The 16,947-nt window shown below is 44.6% G+C and overlaps 1 protein-coding gene across 4 annotated transcripts in view; it reads right to left on the bottom strand.

Moving 5' to 3' along the window:
- MIS18BP1 (MIS18 binding protein 1) overlaps positions 1-16,947 on the bottom strand; it is a 538,190-nt gene that overhangs the window by 439,691 nt on the left and 81,552 nt on the right. For all 4 annotated transcript variants that reach the window (XM_078659687.1, XM_078659685.1, XM_078659686.1 and 1 more), the window contains exons 5-6: positions 12,342-12,418; positions 6,807-6,937 (exon numbers count right to left, since the gene is read on the bottom strand). In XM_078659687.1, coding sequence (XP_078515813.1) covers positions 6,807-6,937; positions 12,342-12,418 — 208 coding nt within the window. The remainder of the gene's footprint in view (positions 1-6,806; positions 6,938-12,341; positions 12,419-16,947) is intronic.

A 16,947-nucleotide genomic window follows, 5' to 3' on the forward strand; every position in this document is an offset into this window, starting at 1 on the left:
CAGACAGCAGGAGTAGCTCCGGGAACTAGTACTTTCTGGGCCATTGTGGCGCTACAAGGATCCAATGAGAGCCTTCCGATGTCATCTTGGTTAATACCATGGGAATTAACGGGATGGGGAAAAGCGTAAGCATATATCCCAGACCACCGCATTAAAAGGGCATTCGCCCTTGACCCTGGTAGAGAAAATATGCTGGCATAATACTAGCATTTGGTGTTCTTCTTTGCGAAGAGGTTCAATGCCTGTTTTCCCCACCTTTGAAATACCTTGTTGAGTTGGGACTGCTTGAGCTCCCAGTCGCGACAACTGGTCTGAGTTCTGCTTAACGTGTGAAGACCTCTGACATGCTTGGCCTTTGAAGAGATCCCATGCTGTGTCACCCAATCCCATAATTGTTGCGCTTCCTGAGCTAGCGTAATGGCTCTTGTTCCCCCGTTTGTTGACGTAGTACATGCTGGTCGTATTGTCCGTATGAACCAGCATTGAGGAGCCTGGTATTCTCTGCAAGAAAGCCTGAAGAGACAGGAATATGGCTTTGAGTTCTAGACGGTTGATGTGCTGATGTTTCTACGCAGATTTGCCCTGAATTTGCAATTCTTGCAGGTGACCTCCCCAGCCCTCCATGGAGGCGTCCGATGTCAGTATGAAGTCTGGGATAGACTGGAGAAAAGTACGGCCTTGTACAAGATTTGGTGCATGAAACCACCATTGCAGTGCGTTTACCATTTGTGTTGTGATCGAAATTACGTCCTCGAAGGATCCCAAAGCCTGTTGCTATTGCTTTTGTAGCTCTTCTTGAAGAGGCCTCATTTTCAGTATAGCTAGTGGCACCAGATTTATTGCTGAAAAACACATCCCCAGGAGCGACTTGTACATTCGTACAGAAACTGATCCTTTTTTTTTTAGGTCTTTGCAATCGCTTGTAGACGAATCTGTCTTTTGTGAGATAGGAATGCTTTGCATTGAATGGTGTCTATGGATGATTCCAGAAAGGATATGACTTGACTTGGATGGAACAAAGTTTTCCCCCTTGTTTATATTGAGTCCCAACATCCAGAACATGCGAGGGCACGTGCTCGTAGCTCGACTGGCCTCCTGTGCTGTTGGTGCTTTGCGCAGCCAGTCGTCGAGATACTGGATTATTTGAAGCCCCTCAGATCGCAGGGCCGCTGTTACGGGCGCCAGGCACTTGGTGCCGATTTGAGGCCAAACTGAAGTATTTTGAATTCGTAGTGGGTACCAGCCACCATGAATCTTAAGAATTGCCGATGCTTTGGATGGATTGGGATATGAAAACATGCTTGTCCATGTCTAGTGAGGTCATGAAATCTGCTTTGTTTAAAAGATCTAGGGTGTAGGAATGCGTTACCATTCTGAACGTCCGTCTCTTGAGAAACTTATTGCGATTCCGTAGGTCCAGAATTGGTCTCCGTTCTCCTGATTTCTTTTTTATTTGGAAAAAACAAGAATAAAAACCTTTTCCCTTTTGTGACTTCAGCACCTCCTCTATCGCTTCTTTAGCAAGCGTGATCATAGCTTCTTTTCGTAATAGGTGAAGACAAGGGGGAGGGGGACCCTTGGGTGAAATAGTTGGAGGGTGCTGAAGGAATGTGACCGTTGGTGACAAGGTCTAACACCCAGAGAACTGTTGTTACTTCGCGCCACTGGTAGACATAGCTGGAAATCTTCGCATCCACAGGCTGGGAGGGGAGGGGCTGGTACCCTGGTGTGATCATTGTTTTCTGCCTGAATCAAGACCTGGTTGAGGCGTTCGATTGCAGCCTCCCGGGCGAGTGGAACCAGCTGTAGACGACTGTCAGTAACATGGAGGATTATAAGATTGTCGATATTGTGACTGGTATGGCTGATACTGTTGAGCCCTCTGGTAGCCTCCCTTGTGAGTGGAGAATCCTCCTCGTCTAGCACCTCTGAAAGTCACCCTTCTGTATTGTAGTGTGCCCAACGACTTTGTAGTGTCATTTTTAATCGCCAACAGTGCCTCATCTATGTGCTTTCCAAAGAGTGACTAACCATCGAAAGCCATATCCTGAACCTTCGTCTTCACCTCGGGTGTAAAGGTGGTCGCTTTCAGCCATCCTTGACATCGGAGCACAGCAGCTCCCGCCAGTTGTCTAAAGCCAGTATTGGCTAAGTCAAGGGCACAGTCAATGGTTTCTGAAGTTCCCCTTCCACTATTATCTTACGTGCCTCTTGTCTTTTATCTTCATGGATAAGGTCTATTAACCCTGCTATGTCAGACCACATTTGGCGGTCAAAGCGGACAATAATGGATGGGGCATTCCCAGCCCTAATTGTCACAACTGCCATAAAAGAAAAATTTTTCCTTAAATGTCCATCCTACGCCCTTCCTTATCCGGAAGAGTAGTAATCGGGGTTGCAGGGTTTTTAGAGAGTCTTTGTTCAGCTTGAGAAATGACAGAATCAGGCTTGGGATGCACAATGAGGCAAGCTGGAGAGTCTCCCGGAGCTCTATACTACTTCTCAAAATGGTGCAACACTGGTGGTATGGACACTGGTGTCTTCATTATCTTGACGCCTTCCTGATATATATGATCTCTAATTGGTATGGACTGTATCAATTTCCTTGTGTCTTCCTTGAAGTCATATAAGAATCATTCGGTCTGTTTTACTGCAATAGGCAGATGAAACCTGTTGGCTGTCCTCTGTATTAGTTTATGAAATCCTCCGAAGAGTCTGATGGAATGTGCGGAGGAGGGGAGAGAGTTGGAATAACATAGTAATCCCAAGGGTCAGAAGCAGAGACTGGATCCGGCAGCTCACCTTCCTCTCTATCCTCTTCTGAGGTGACAGTGTATTGTGTTCTAGGGGCGGCTGCTCCAGGGTCCGGAATATTCACAGGTGTGCTTGGCGGTGGAGCGGCTGGCATACTTGTAGGATCTACTTGAAGCCCTGGCCTGTATGGCTGCTTCTGTTGCGGTGGAAACCTTTGTCAGTAATCCGCCAACATGGCTTGTAGATCTTGTTTCAATGATGATGGCAGATGGGCCAAGTCCCTTGGGCGTGGCTCTGGTTGAAAACTATATTGTTAACTGACACTGAGCCATATACCCCTGTAGGTAGTATTGTGTCTCATCATGATAGTCCTCATCATCTTGACACTTTACGTGAAGCTCCGAGGGGGTGTGGTCCACCCCATAAAGACCATCATCGTCATCGTCCTTTACATAACCCTCCAGCAGATGTGACAGAAGCAAGGGCATAACCTTGCAAACTCTTGCATGGATGGCCGAGAAACATCTTGGTTACTCCTGTGACTTGGGTAATCCTCGTTGACGGTGCAGAAATCACAGGAAAAGGAAATCACGGTGCCGTCAACTGTATCTTCGTCAACAAGGGAGCGCAGACGGTCCTAGGCGACGGTGGGGTCCTGGTCGTCGATACAGAGACTCCAGTAGATAATATAGGAGCCTGGATCACCATCATCGACACAGTTGCCGTCGACAACGGCGTTGTCAATGTAACACAGAATGTTGTCGACCAAAGAGGAAGTCTTGTCGACCATGAATTTTAAGGGTTTTCTTACTAACAGGATCTGATGAGGAACCTCTACGACGATCTCCTTCCTTACTGACAGGCGTAGAAGGCACAGATAATGCCGGCTCAGAGGAGGGCTTAGCAACCTTCTCTTTTCTTGAAGTCTTGGAGTCCAGGGAAGGCTTATGACGCTTTCTTCCTTCACTTGAGGAACTGTCCTTCGATCTGGCTCTCTAATGGGATGTAGAGGCTCTGCCATCTTCCTCATCAGAAGAATGCGACTGGTGATTAGTGGTTTGAAACCACAATAACAACCTTCCCTCTCTGTCCTGGATGGTTTTATTTGAGAAGTTGCGGCAGATCTTACATTCTCTCACCTCATGTCTTGGGTAAAGTAAAAAAATACAGTCTTTATGTGGATCATCTACATGGACTCTTTTCTTGCCACAGGTTTTACATGGGCGGGAAAAGCCTTTTCTGTCTGACATGATGTCAACATTTAAGAGAGCTAAAGAGAAAAACGGAGTAGCGCTCAGGGAGACTCCCTTCCACACGACGTGCAGTGAAAATATGAAGAGAACTTGCTTCTCCTGGGATTGTTCTAGAGGGTGCTAACAGTCGATTGTCTGGATTCCAACATTTAGACCTTTTTTAAAAAGGACATCGATAGGCTTCTGTTTAGATGGCCTTCGGCCATTATAGCCTATGAAGCTTTTAAAGCACTGCTTGAATATTTTACTGTGGGACTCCCAACTCGACGACGGGGAATGATTCAGGCCTGTGAATCTATTAAAGATACCACGATAATGTGCAATATTTTCCTACTTGGCCTTCTCAGGTTTATTTTGAACCATATGGTGTTTGACCTAATGGTTTATAATATCAGTAGCACTCCTTAACTGTGATGTTTGAAGTGTTGAATGATTACCCATTATTTGACCACTTGTTAGAACTGGGGGTCTCTAGTTGGCTGAGGCAGTTACCTTAGTCCAAATAGGGACCCTAGCTTCTAGTCCGAGAAAGGAGGGACACCCTCTTTGATAACCCCTGCTCACCCCCTGGTAGCTTGGCACGAGCAGCCAGTCTTATTTTCAAGGCAATGTGTAAAGTATTTGCAACCACACTCACAGTGAAAAAGTGATAACACCACAAATTGACACCACACTGATGTATGAAAAATGGCTGTATCTTTATCAAGAGGAAAAATAAGGTAAGACCAAACTATAAGAATCCAACACATGCGTATTCGTAATATTTCACTTTGCCGGTACAAACACTTGTAGGTTCTTGCAGTATTAATGAGCAGTTCATGATGTTCAAATGCAGTCCTAATGCAATGCTATGCAGTTCGTATTGTCAGAATAATGCAGTTTGTAATGCAAGAATAATGCAATCTTCAATGCACTTAATCAGGCACTTCGTAATGCATATATAATGCACTCCTTAATGCAAGTAATAAGGCAGTTCTCAATGCGAGAATAATTGAATCCTCACTGCACATAATAAGGCAGTTTGTAGTGCAAGTATAATGCACTCCTTAATGCAAGTATAACGCACTCCTTAAGGCAAGTATAACAGCTGTTCGTAATGCGAGAATAATACAATCCTCAATGCACATAATGAGGCAGTTCGTAATGCGAGAATAATTCAATCCTCAATGCCCGTAATAAGGCAGTACATAATGCAAGTATAACGCACTCCTTAATGCACGTAATCAGGCAGTTCGTAATGCAGGAATAGTACAATCCCTAATGCAAGTAATAAGGCAGTTCGTAATGCAGGAATAGTAACAGGCCAATCGACGCGGTTAGCACAGGCACCACTAGGCCCCAAACCCAGACAACAGTCCTGAAATTCAGAGAGACGAGAGCACTCCTGTACTCCTCCTGCGCCTCCCCAGCCCACACACGCTTGCGGCTCCTGGCCGGAGCCCAAGCCTTACCTGGCAGATGCGCTGCCTCGCTGTCTCTCTCGCTCCCCGCTCGTCGGACGTTCTGCTGGGCGCTCCTGATGACGACACACCTCCGATGCAAGGCGTGGCTGTAGCCGGACAGGTTATGGCGCTGCCTTCTCCGTTGCTGATGATCTTGGGCAGATTCCTCTTGCGAACAACGATCACAATTAACTCACGACTTCTTAGCTTTATGAAATCCTTCAGCACGTTGCGGCTCGGGCCGGCGACCTTGATCCGCAGCCTCCGTTACGATGCCGGCTGGGGCCACAAACAACTTCACAGCAGAGTGGACGATGATTCACGCTGCGGGGGCATTGCAGTCACGGAGCACTTTCTAACCAGCACCACGGACTCCAACGGCAGTCTCAGGCTGCACACGCACAAAGCGTCGCTGAGACTCGGTTGGGTTTCGGACCACACAGTCCTGGAGCAATGCTTACGAAGGTCTCAGGGTCCCCCTACACTCTAGATGCAGGTCAGCCTGTTGCTGTCTCACCTCCTCCCCTGGTTCAAGATATTTCTCAGATCCTATCACATTCAGAGACACATATAATTGTTAGAACAAATAAACCAGCCACTTTTAAAAGTGCGGTTTCTAAACACACCGTGCAAAAACCATCTTCACAAAAAGATGTGTTATTAAATTGTGAGTTCAGGCACACTAAACTTCACCTCTCCATCTTAAGCCTATAGGAAGATAAGCTGGAAACATATTACACAGCCTTCCCCATTCTGTCCTATGGGCAAGCTGGCCTTGCACCAGTGAAAATCAAAATGGAGAGTATTTCGCTGTCAGGACATGGTACACACCTCAGTACATGTCCTACCTTTCACAGACACTGCACCCTGCCCAGGGGGTTACCTTGGACCTACCATAGAGGTGTCTGATTTGCATGGAAAGGGAAGGGAAAGGCCTGGCAAGTGGATGCACTTGTCAGGACAACATGGCAGTTAGCAAACTGCAAGCATGCACTGCAGTAGCAGGCCTGAGTTCTCTTTACGGCTACTTGTGTGGGTGGCACAATTAGGACTACTGGCCCACTAGTAGCATTTGCATTACCAGCCCTTGAACACATAGTGCACTTTACTAGGGACTTTACTACAAACATACCAAGTATGGACAACCAATTACCATAACACTTTATACAGGGAACACTTGTACTTTGACACTGATCAGCAGTGGCAAAGTGCACAAAGCATCTAAGCCAGTATAACACAATCCATCACAGCATCAAAAATAGAGGAGGTAGAGGCAAAAAGTCAGGGGTAATCACGCCAAGAAATGCCAGGTCTAACACCATTCTATCAAGTATTGTCCACTTAACCACTTACTAACCTGATTGCTTCATAGAATATGAATCCATCTTTCCTTTCAGTTCATAGACTCTTCCAGTTACAGTTTTCACTTGATTCCTTTGAATACGTTCTGCAATAACATTGCTGTGCCAAAAGGTTCCACCTTCATCGCTGCAGAAGAAAGATGAAAAGGAGGTATAAGAAAAAACTCAGAGGCTGGAAAAGATGGATCATGTACAGCATAGGTAGCTGTGTTAAGGAAGCATGTTTCTGTATTTGATCTTTCACCTACTCTTCATTAGCTGTCACGAAACTAGAACCTACACCTAAACACAAGTGAGCCCTTCATTTTCTTGGAAACTAGGAACAATAGTTCATAAGTGCCAGTTCTGTGTGAGACAAGAAAGGTGTAACAGCAGTTCCTTAGTGTGGAAATTGTAGAAATCCATTAATTTTGTTTTTCACAGCATTGAGCAAAATATTTCAGAACACAAAACAGGAACACTCACTCCCAGAAGCTAGTGGAGCAACATAGTTTCCAGTGTTGCAACCTGCTTTGAGGGATCTAAAAATGTAACTATCAGAATATAAAGTTTCCTAGCTATTATGAAGGAAAAGTTTCAATTCTATTAAGGATGCAGAGCAAGGATTATGATTAACTCTCAATTATTCCACTTAGGAGCCTAAAACAACACATTTGTATTTAAAGACTGTAACTCCCATGAGTCTGTGCAATAAGTCAACAGTATAACCATAGAGTAAGTCCCATTTAAGCAACATCAAGGAACAGCACTTTCTCTTTCTTTGAGGGAAAAATCCTGATGTCCACTTTTCTTTCAGTACTCCTGCTTCTGGTCTGATTGTGTAAAAAACGAAAATATGATAGCAATAAAATCTCACCATATGACACAGTTTTAAAATGATCTGCAATGTCAGCAATACTGGCGACTGTCGAAATATGCAAAAATGAACTAGAATCATCCTCCCATCAATCGATACAGTTAAAACCAAAATCACTTAACCAAGCATTAATTGAACATTACCATTGGTCCCCCAAATCAGCATATACTTATCTAACACAGAAGACTTCAGAGGACACGGGCGGGTAATAAGTGTCAACCAAGATAGGAGGGATAATCCTCGCCTCTGCGTCCTTAATAGAATTGAAACTTTCCTTCACAATAGCTAGGAAATGTTATTTTCTATGTCAGGACCGGAGGCTGATATTAAGCTAGTTGAAAGCCAGTTGACAACCAGTGAAACCATGCCAGTAATTTCTGTGAAAAAAATGTTTTAAATGTGGAATCGGAAGACTAGGCAGCTCCCAAGAAGAAGGCTTTTGAGGCCATTTCCCATCTGGTGGAGTGTGCCCATAAGGCGGCAGTACCGATCAATACCTGCTTCTTGCAGGATCCATCTCACCCATCATGCAATTGTCGTGGCTGAGATTGGCTTGAAAATCTTCTTGAAGAAGAGAAACAGTTGAGCTGTTCCAGGTGGTCTATATACCTCTGTCATAGACTCATAGGCACCTGATATAGGGTACCAAGCACAATTTTGGATGACCCGGGAATACTGGGTATCGGACCACCCTCGTATCATTTTTGGTGTGCTGAGAAATAGTGAACGACACCCCCTCCAGAATGAACATGAGTGCTGTGATCTCTAAGGCTCGATCGTTAGAAACTCGTTTGCACAAGACGAGACAAAACAGGACTGCCAGCTTACCTGTTAATTCATTATGGGACAGATATGGATTATCCGGCCATGATTGCAACAATTGGAGTACCACATTCACATCCCAAAAAGAAGAATGCTTCAGTTTCGTTGGAAAGGATAAGCAAATGCCCCTGAGGAGCCTACAGACTAATAGGTGTTCCCCTACAAGGACATCATGAAAAGGAACATGGCCCCGCCGAAATTGCATGCATTGACAGAGCAATAAGCCAACCCTTTGCCCACCAATTCTGACAGGAAATTGATGAGGTGCACTACATCCACCCCATGGGATCCAACACCGTCGCAGACACCAGCGAGATCATCTTCTCCATGCCGGGGTACGTCTCTTAACAGTAGAGTCTGCCCAGGCCCTTCTGATAAGGGAGGAAGCCTGTGACGAAAGACCCGGGATCTCCCAACATCCCCTGTAATCCTCCAACCCATCAGTCGGAGAGTCCCATCCTGAACCAGCTGGTGCAAGCTGCCATGAGTGGCAGTCAGTTAAAGAGGAATTGACAAGTAGGATTGGAAAATCCAAAGAAAGTTCCAGAAGAACTGTATACTATACTTGTGATTTCCAAAGCGGTGTCACCAGGATTACCTCCTCCTTCTGACGTCTGACCACGCCATGAGTTAGCTATCATCGAGAACGGGTGAAAACGCATACCCCATAAACTGGCTAGAAATCCTGTGGGAAGGCATCCACCGCTTCCGCCAATGGGTCCAGACACCAGCTCAAGAAGCGGGGAAGTTGGTGAATGAGTCGTGACGCAAAAAGGTCCACTTGGCATGGGCCACACCATGTCATACTATGAAAAAGAGCGAGACCCAGCTTCCAGGCTCTGTAGTTGTTTAGGTGTGTGGACTGTCAGTCCAGAGACTGATTGAGTTTACTGACAACTTGTGATGCAGCCTATAGGTCCAAAAGTCCTTGGACATATCGGCCAGTACCTTGGACCTTGTGCCTCCTAGGCAATTAAATATATCTCACAGCCGATATGTTGTCCATCTTCAACAAGATGGTGCAGGACACCTTTTTGAACACCAAACTCTGAATCGCAAAGAATTCGGCGAGGAGCTCAAGACAGTTGATGTGGAGAGACTCCTCTTGTTCTGACCACTGTCCGTCTGTGGTAATACCCATATAGCGAGCGCCCCAATCATGCTGACTGGCATCCGATTAGATCGCCAGATCCGGTGCCGATCCAAATATGGCTCTGTCGTTCCAGGCTTGCATATGGTCATGCCGCCACCTAAGTTCTTTTCAAGTTTCAGGGGAAAGAGAAATGTCCTGCATGTATGGCAGGCCTCTCCTGAGGTGTTCCGACTTCAGGCGCAGTACGGCCAGATAATGCAAAGTTCCTGGAAAGATCGCTTGGATCGATGAGGATAGAAGGTGCACAATCCGGGCCAGGAGTCAGAAGGATAAGTTTTTCCTTTGCAATGTTTCTCACAATTCCCGACAAATTAGGAGCATATTCTTTTGGGGTAACCAGAGGCACTGGTGCACCATCTCAGCCTCGAACCCCAGAAAGGTCATCCGCTGTGCTGGCACAAAGTCGGACTTCTGAGTGTTCAGTATGAAGCCGAGATCTTGTAAAGGATACTGAGTCATCTGAAGGTGTGAGGTTAAAACAACCTTTTCCTGGTGCATCAGAAGGATGTCGTCCAGGTATACTATCAGATTCACTCCCGAGCCATTCCATCGCCGGCCTCAACACCCTGGTGAAGCACCAAGGTGCTTAGTACAGACCAAATGGCAGGCATGTGAATTTGAAGATTTGGCCGTCCTACTCTAATTGTAGGAACAGTCTGTGGGGAGAAAATATCAGGATGGTGAGGTAGGCATCCTTCAGATCGAGCCAGACCGACCAGTCGTTGGGCAGTAGAACATCTCTGAGGAGGTGGATGCCCTCCATTTTGAAGTTGACTGAAATTTCGGAGATTTATGACTGGTCTGAAACCCTTGTCCTTTTTCTTGACCAGAAACATATTAAGAAACCCCTGGGATGACTAGTTCAATTCTTAATGGACCCTTTCTCAAGAAGGACTCTCACCTCTCTGTTTGTGTGAAAAGACTAAAGGACAGGGTCGGGAGTGTAGTACCGTAAAACTAAGTTGAAGCCCTTCACAGTTTGGAGCACCCAGCAGTCCCCTGTTATGGACTCCCATTGTGGCTGAACCATTATAATCCTACCTCCAGCCCCAGTAGGGAAGGAGTATTGCTTACCAGTGGTGCCACCTGGCGCGTTGCTGGCTCCTCCGAAAATTCCTTTGCTGCCATGTTTTCTGTCATGACCTCTCGAAGGGTAGAACCCTCCCAATTTCTTGTGGTCTTGCCACTGGATGAAACGTCCTGTATGGAATTGTATGAGTGGCCAGAGCAGCGCCCCCTTCCTCTTCTTAAAAAAATGTGCTGGTTAAAGTTATTTTTGAACGACTGTTGGGCTTCATCCAGAGATGAGAATGTAATGAGAATGCGTAACAACGTCATAGTAAAAGGTGCTCCAAAGAGACCCCCATTTGTAACTGGGTCGACTTCAGTGGTGGTCAATTCACCTAGCTGAGTTTCAATTTCTATCAACACGGCGGCGCACTGTTGATAATGCACAATTTACGTTACCCAAGAAACAAAGGCACTCTGAGCGCACCTTGATCGGAGAGAAGGATCGCTCATATGGCCGGACTCCCTGGCATCTTCTGCCATGTACAATATTTTAGTTGGTGTCCTGAAAACATCCATGACTTTATACGGACAGGAATGGTCCAGGCCCTTCTTAGGGTCCTTCACCAACTTAGTGATAAATGCCACCAACCTGGCGTCGATGTCATGGGCACTTGCCATGAGGGCTTGGGGCATTCTGCCTTCAGGCGACCTCGGATCTCCGGGTCCATGAGCTTCCTGATGCGGCAGCCACATAACACGCTAACATTGGCGCCAGAACTCAGTTTGCGGAGCAGAGGTCATAAATGTCTTCCGGGTTCAGCATGGCTGGTACCCTGCAGATTCATGGTTGTCTGAGCCCTCCAGCCTGGGTTCCTTTGCACCAGCTTCCGGTCGCCAGGGTTTACTTCAAGTTGGTTTACCACCCAAATCTCCATCAGGGGTATCCGAGTCGTCCCCAGTATTGCCATCTGCTCCCTGACGGGGACATGAATCATCCTTGAGGTTATGATCCAGCTGGGAATCATACTCTGCCTACAGTGTCTCTAAACTCCTTTTCAGGAATGCGAGGTAAGGGGCGTGACTCATAGTCGGTTCTGGGGTGAGAACCACACTGCACGTCTTGTAGCAACAAGATGTGCCTCGCACACACGGACGAAGCCACTGTTGCACTTGTGGACCCTTACTCACATTAACTACAATCCAAGTTAAAGCATCAATGTGAAACAATCAAAGCTAAACAATTCACCATAATAAGGGCCGATATAACAACATGAAGTAAAACCACGTATCTGGCTGCTGAACAGCGGAGAAAGAGGAAGTGCTGTTCCTTGATGTGGCTTATATTGGACTTACTCTATGGTTATACTGTTGACTTGTTGCAAAGACTTGTGGGATTTGTAGTCTTTAAATAAAAATGTGATGTATAAGGCTGCTAAGTGGAATAAATGAAAGAGTTAAGCATAATCTGAGCCTCTGGTCCGGATTGAATTCCCCACAAGCATTGGGACTTCAAACATGTCAGGCCCATCAACCAATAATCATCTCCTTCATGACCAAAAAGCCTCATTCCCAGTAACCAACTCAGACTATGCAACAGTTAAACTTCAAACAACAATTTAAGCCAAGGAAGAAAATTGAAGCAATACATTTAGTTGCCTGAAGTGAAATCTAAGAAACAGTTATACTTACATCAGTTTTCCTTCCACACATATGCCAGTGTTGTTGTTGACTGGTTTCAGAATCCACTCACTAAGGCAAATGTTTTCCTAAAGATTTGAGCAAAAAAACAAAAAAAATCAAATTCCACAGCACAAGTATTCAACAAGAATATACTTACTTTGGTAACTTTATTCGGTTAAATAACCATCAAAGTACACACAACAAATAAAAACTAGCACAAACGGATAATCAATTTGCGGGAAAAACACTAGGACATATATATACCAATACAGCATCATCACACTTATCATAAAACATTTCAATCAATTCATTAAGAAATTCATAATAACAATAATGTTCATAATTCCAACAATTCCCTCCAGGCAGTTAAAATACACTAAAAAACACAATAAAACTTCTCATAAAAAGTACAATCAAATCAAAATATATATTGCTTAAAATATCAACCCCTATGACCACCAGGTTCACTTTATAGTCATTAGTTTTAAACCAGCAACAATTTCCCTCCTATGCATAAGCAATTCTATCTTCGCATACCATATATGGGCTGTGCAAATATACAATAAAGTGTCCGTGCATAGTGCATAAAACACATGAAATTAACTGCAACACATAATGGAAAAAAATCAACCAGTGAGACTCATCATTCCAAAGCCTTTAAGACTTTCGATCTCTTGTGCTACATTGCTTCTCGAAAAGTACTTACAGCAAATACTATTTTTGTGCAGTATCACTTTTTAGGATCCTAAAGGCTTCTAGGTGACTGCCTGTGGCCATGCTACGACAGATGGGAACTAGCCATTTATGGCGTATATAATAGTACTCCTTACAAAAAAAAGTACTTGCTTCTCATCTTCAGGTGCCAGATCGCAATTGGGGCCAATTTCAGTTTCTTGATTGTAAGGATTCTCAGTGGTAAGATTCCATAGCAAAATCTTATATACAAGTTTCTATTTGAAGATGGAAAAATTACATCTAGAAATTCTTCAAATAGTGGGGAGTGCTTATGGGCCAAGAACGTCATAGTTGCAGGGCCATTGTGGGTATTCATAACAGATTGATCATTTATATAAGCCCAATGCCTGAATTGAAGTAGTTCAATATCAGATTTTAAAATAGAATTGGGCTCATCCCACAAGTTCTGAATACCGATTTTAGAAAACTATCCAGAGACGGATTGAACCCAAGGCATTTTCCTGGCTACCTAAAGGTTCATTACCTCTACAAGTGAGTCTTTAAAGACTACAAGTTCTGGTGTAGACCAAAGTTGGATCCAATATACTAAAGTTTTCAAGATAGTCCGGTTAGCAACTTTTTTTATTCCGACATCGAGGTACATGGGGATTAATGGGGTACTAAATGGTAAACCTAATAACCTTCTAAAAAAGCTGTTTCAGCAGTGGTTAACAGCTGTAAATTACCATAGCCCCATATATCCACCCCATAAAGAGCAGCTCCCTGGGCTGTTGCTCAGTAAACTTCCACAGCACGGGAAATAGCACTCAAATTAGTTCAATTATAAAACCTTAAAATAGCATTGGATCTATGTTCAGTAGTTAATTTAGATTTCTCCAATTGATTTGTCCACCCTAAATTGTCTTTAAGTCTGACCCCCAAATAATCAAAACTCTGTATTCTGCCCAGGGCCTCACCCCCTGCATGAATACTACGACTTACCTTTTTCCACTTTCCAAAAACCATAAACTTAGTTTTGTTTATATTTAGTTCTAAGCCTCTTGAATTACAAAGCGTGTCAATTAAAATTTGGAGACCCATTGGAGATTTACATATGAGGAGAGAATCCTCAGCAAAAAGTAAAATAGGTCTCTTTTTGTTATTCAAAATTGTTGAGTCATTCCTGCAATACTCTAGGGTGTCCACACCATCATTAATACACAAAAAAAATAGGGTAGGCGCTAGCACGCAGCCCTGGCAAACTCCTCGCTCTATGGGAATACAACCCATAAATTCTCCATTTGGACCTCAGCAAACTTGTGCAAAAATATTCACAAGTAATCTATTTATCGATTACACCAAGTTGACTGGGGCACCCATGTTTATCAGGGCTTGCTAGAGGGCCGATCGTGGTATAAGGTAAAACGCCACTCCAAGGCCAGTAAATGCCACGTAAAGTTGTTGTTTCTGGAGTAAAATGCATTTCCAATATTAAACAATGAATCTAGAAATGTAATCTATTGTACTAATTCTTGGTCTAAATCCTTCCTGGAGGGGAGATAAAATCCCTTGGGTATCACCCCAATCCAAGAGTCTCATCAGGATTTGTTTTGAAAAGATTTTTTGAGCATTATCGATGAGGCTGATAGGCCTATAATTAGATGGCTCCCCTAAATCACCTTTTTTGTGAGAATATATTTATTTCAGTGAAAGATCTTACAGAGTTTAACACGAAGTCTGCAGTTATAACAACATAACGTGTTTCGTTCACAGACATTTTGCTAAACATACAGAGAGATTATACAAATGTGCATGTGACAGGGCGCCCCAGGAGGAGGACTATGGGTGCCACGGGGGTGTCGTGAAGGTGTGTTTGACGTCCTTAATGGGCCTGGACCTATAGACACGCTCAGCCCAGGAAGAACGCCAGGAGGTGGCAACTGGAGAGATCAACGAGCGAGCCTGACGCTGAAGCAGCTAGTCCCGAGGGTGGAGGCGAGCGAAAGAAGCGAGGACCAGACCAAAGACGGGAAGACGTGGAGCAGGCAAGTAGTACTAACTAACCCAGGGGAAGGCCCACCGGAAGGGATAGCCATGGCCGCATTATCGGGACATGGTCTCAGGCAAGTGACCTGAATGACCGGTCGCTATGTAGGCGGGTGGTTTCTCACTCGCACATACCTCACTGGGCTATAAAAGCATGCTTTTGGGGATCATTAGGGCAGGATTTGTTTTCTTCTTTTGGGAATGTGAGGCTTTTCTCTCTCTATTTATTTCCTTCTTGCTTGGGTGGGTAGCCAGTTAGGTGAAGCGAACCCAGGCTGAGAAGAGTGTAGATTTGGGGGCCCAAGCAAGGAAAAGCCATCCGTCTTCGTTCAACTCCTTTGCACTTTCTTGCTTTACCTCTAATTTTTCCTTAGAGGTCACCCCGTAAACCTAAGGGAAATGCTAATTTACAAACCATGCACAACTACAAATAATTGGGTGTGCCATTTGTCCTGGATTTCTGCAGGCCAATTGTTATCAAGCCCAAAGTCTGCCACTGATCATGTGTCACTTTTGTCTTTTATAGGGTGACACAGAATTTAGAAATTCTCTTCAAGTTCTCAATACAGCAACAATTACTGTTCACCTCCATGGAACCTTTTTAACTGCCAGAATATTTCCAACGGCTTACGGTGTTGTGGAACTAATTATGTTGGTTTTATTGACCCAGGCTTCTCTTCATGCTATGCAATTGAGAGAAAATACCAATTTCTCAGCAGCTGTATGCAAAGAGAAGAACTTCACTCTGTACCGAACCCCTTTGCAAAACCAGACTTAAAACAGAGGGAGCCACATTTACCAAGAAGAGCAAACAAGGCACGTGGGGCCTGGAAACAGACAGATCGCAATGAACCACTTGACTGTGTCTTTTGCAATGTACAAATTCTAATGTTCCAAAGTATGATGATTACACGCAGAGATGTCAAACATTGCTTCTTGAGGGCTGATTTTTATCATATCCACTAGCAAGAACTATAAATATTAACTGGAATAATTGTCAGTCAATATCCCAAAAATCTATATTTGCTGTGCCAATCGTAAAGCAATATATTTATTTATTTATTTGAACTTGTAATGCGCAACAGCTACCCGCAGTGGGTTTCCCGGCGCCAGGGATAGACAAAAGAGAAAGAGAAGACACAGCAACAATACCGTGAACCAGCTAGAGCGACAGGATAAATCTATTGGAAGAGTAGGGTCTTACGTTTTTTCCGAAAACAGAACAAGTCTGTCTCTGATTTCAGGGCGGATGGTAGCGCGTTCCAGGCTTTGGGGCCTAGATGGGAGAAAGACCGACCCCCCATCTTTACAAGTTTGAATCTTGGAACAACAAAATCGCCATTAGCAGAAGATCTTAATGAGCGACTGGGTATGTAAGGTTGAACAAGACTCTGTAGATATTTTGGGGCCGAGCCCTGCTTAATTTTAAAAAGATAACACAGGGCTTTAAATTTAATATGGCTTGGGACCCTAAGCCAGTGTAGATCACGAAGAGCCTGTGAGGCCGAAGATCTCCTCGGAATGTTACAGAGAAGTCGGGCCGACGAATTTTGTACTACCTGGAGTTTGTTGATGGTAGAGACGTCGGCGCCGAGATAAAGGACATTTCCATAGTCCAGGCGAGAAGTTACTAACGCCTGGACAACGGTTCTCCTGGTAGCATGGGGCATCATCCATAGGATTTTCTGGAGCCATCTCAAGGTAGTAAAACAGATGGCGGCCACCTTAGTGGCCTGCTGCCTCATAGAGAGTTTGTCGTCTATAAGAAATCCGAGGTTGCGAACTACAGAGGCCGGCTGGGGAAGGGGCCAGTGTTGCGGGCCCCAAAGATCTTTATTCTTCCCCAGAATGACGATCTCGGTCTTGTCACCGTTTAACTTGAGGAGATGCCTCT

The sequence above is a fragment of the Lissotriton helveticus genome, chromosome 9 (assembly GCF_964261635.1).
Source record: "Lissotriton helveticus chromosome 9, aLisHel1.1, whole genome shotgun sequence".
Classification (NCBI taxonomy): Eukaryota; Metazoa; Chordata; class Amphibia; order Caudata; family Salamandridae; genus Lissotriton; species Lissotriton helveticus.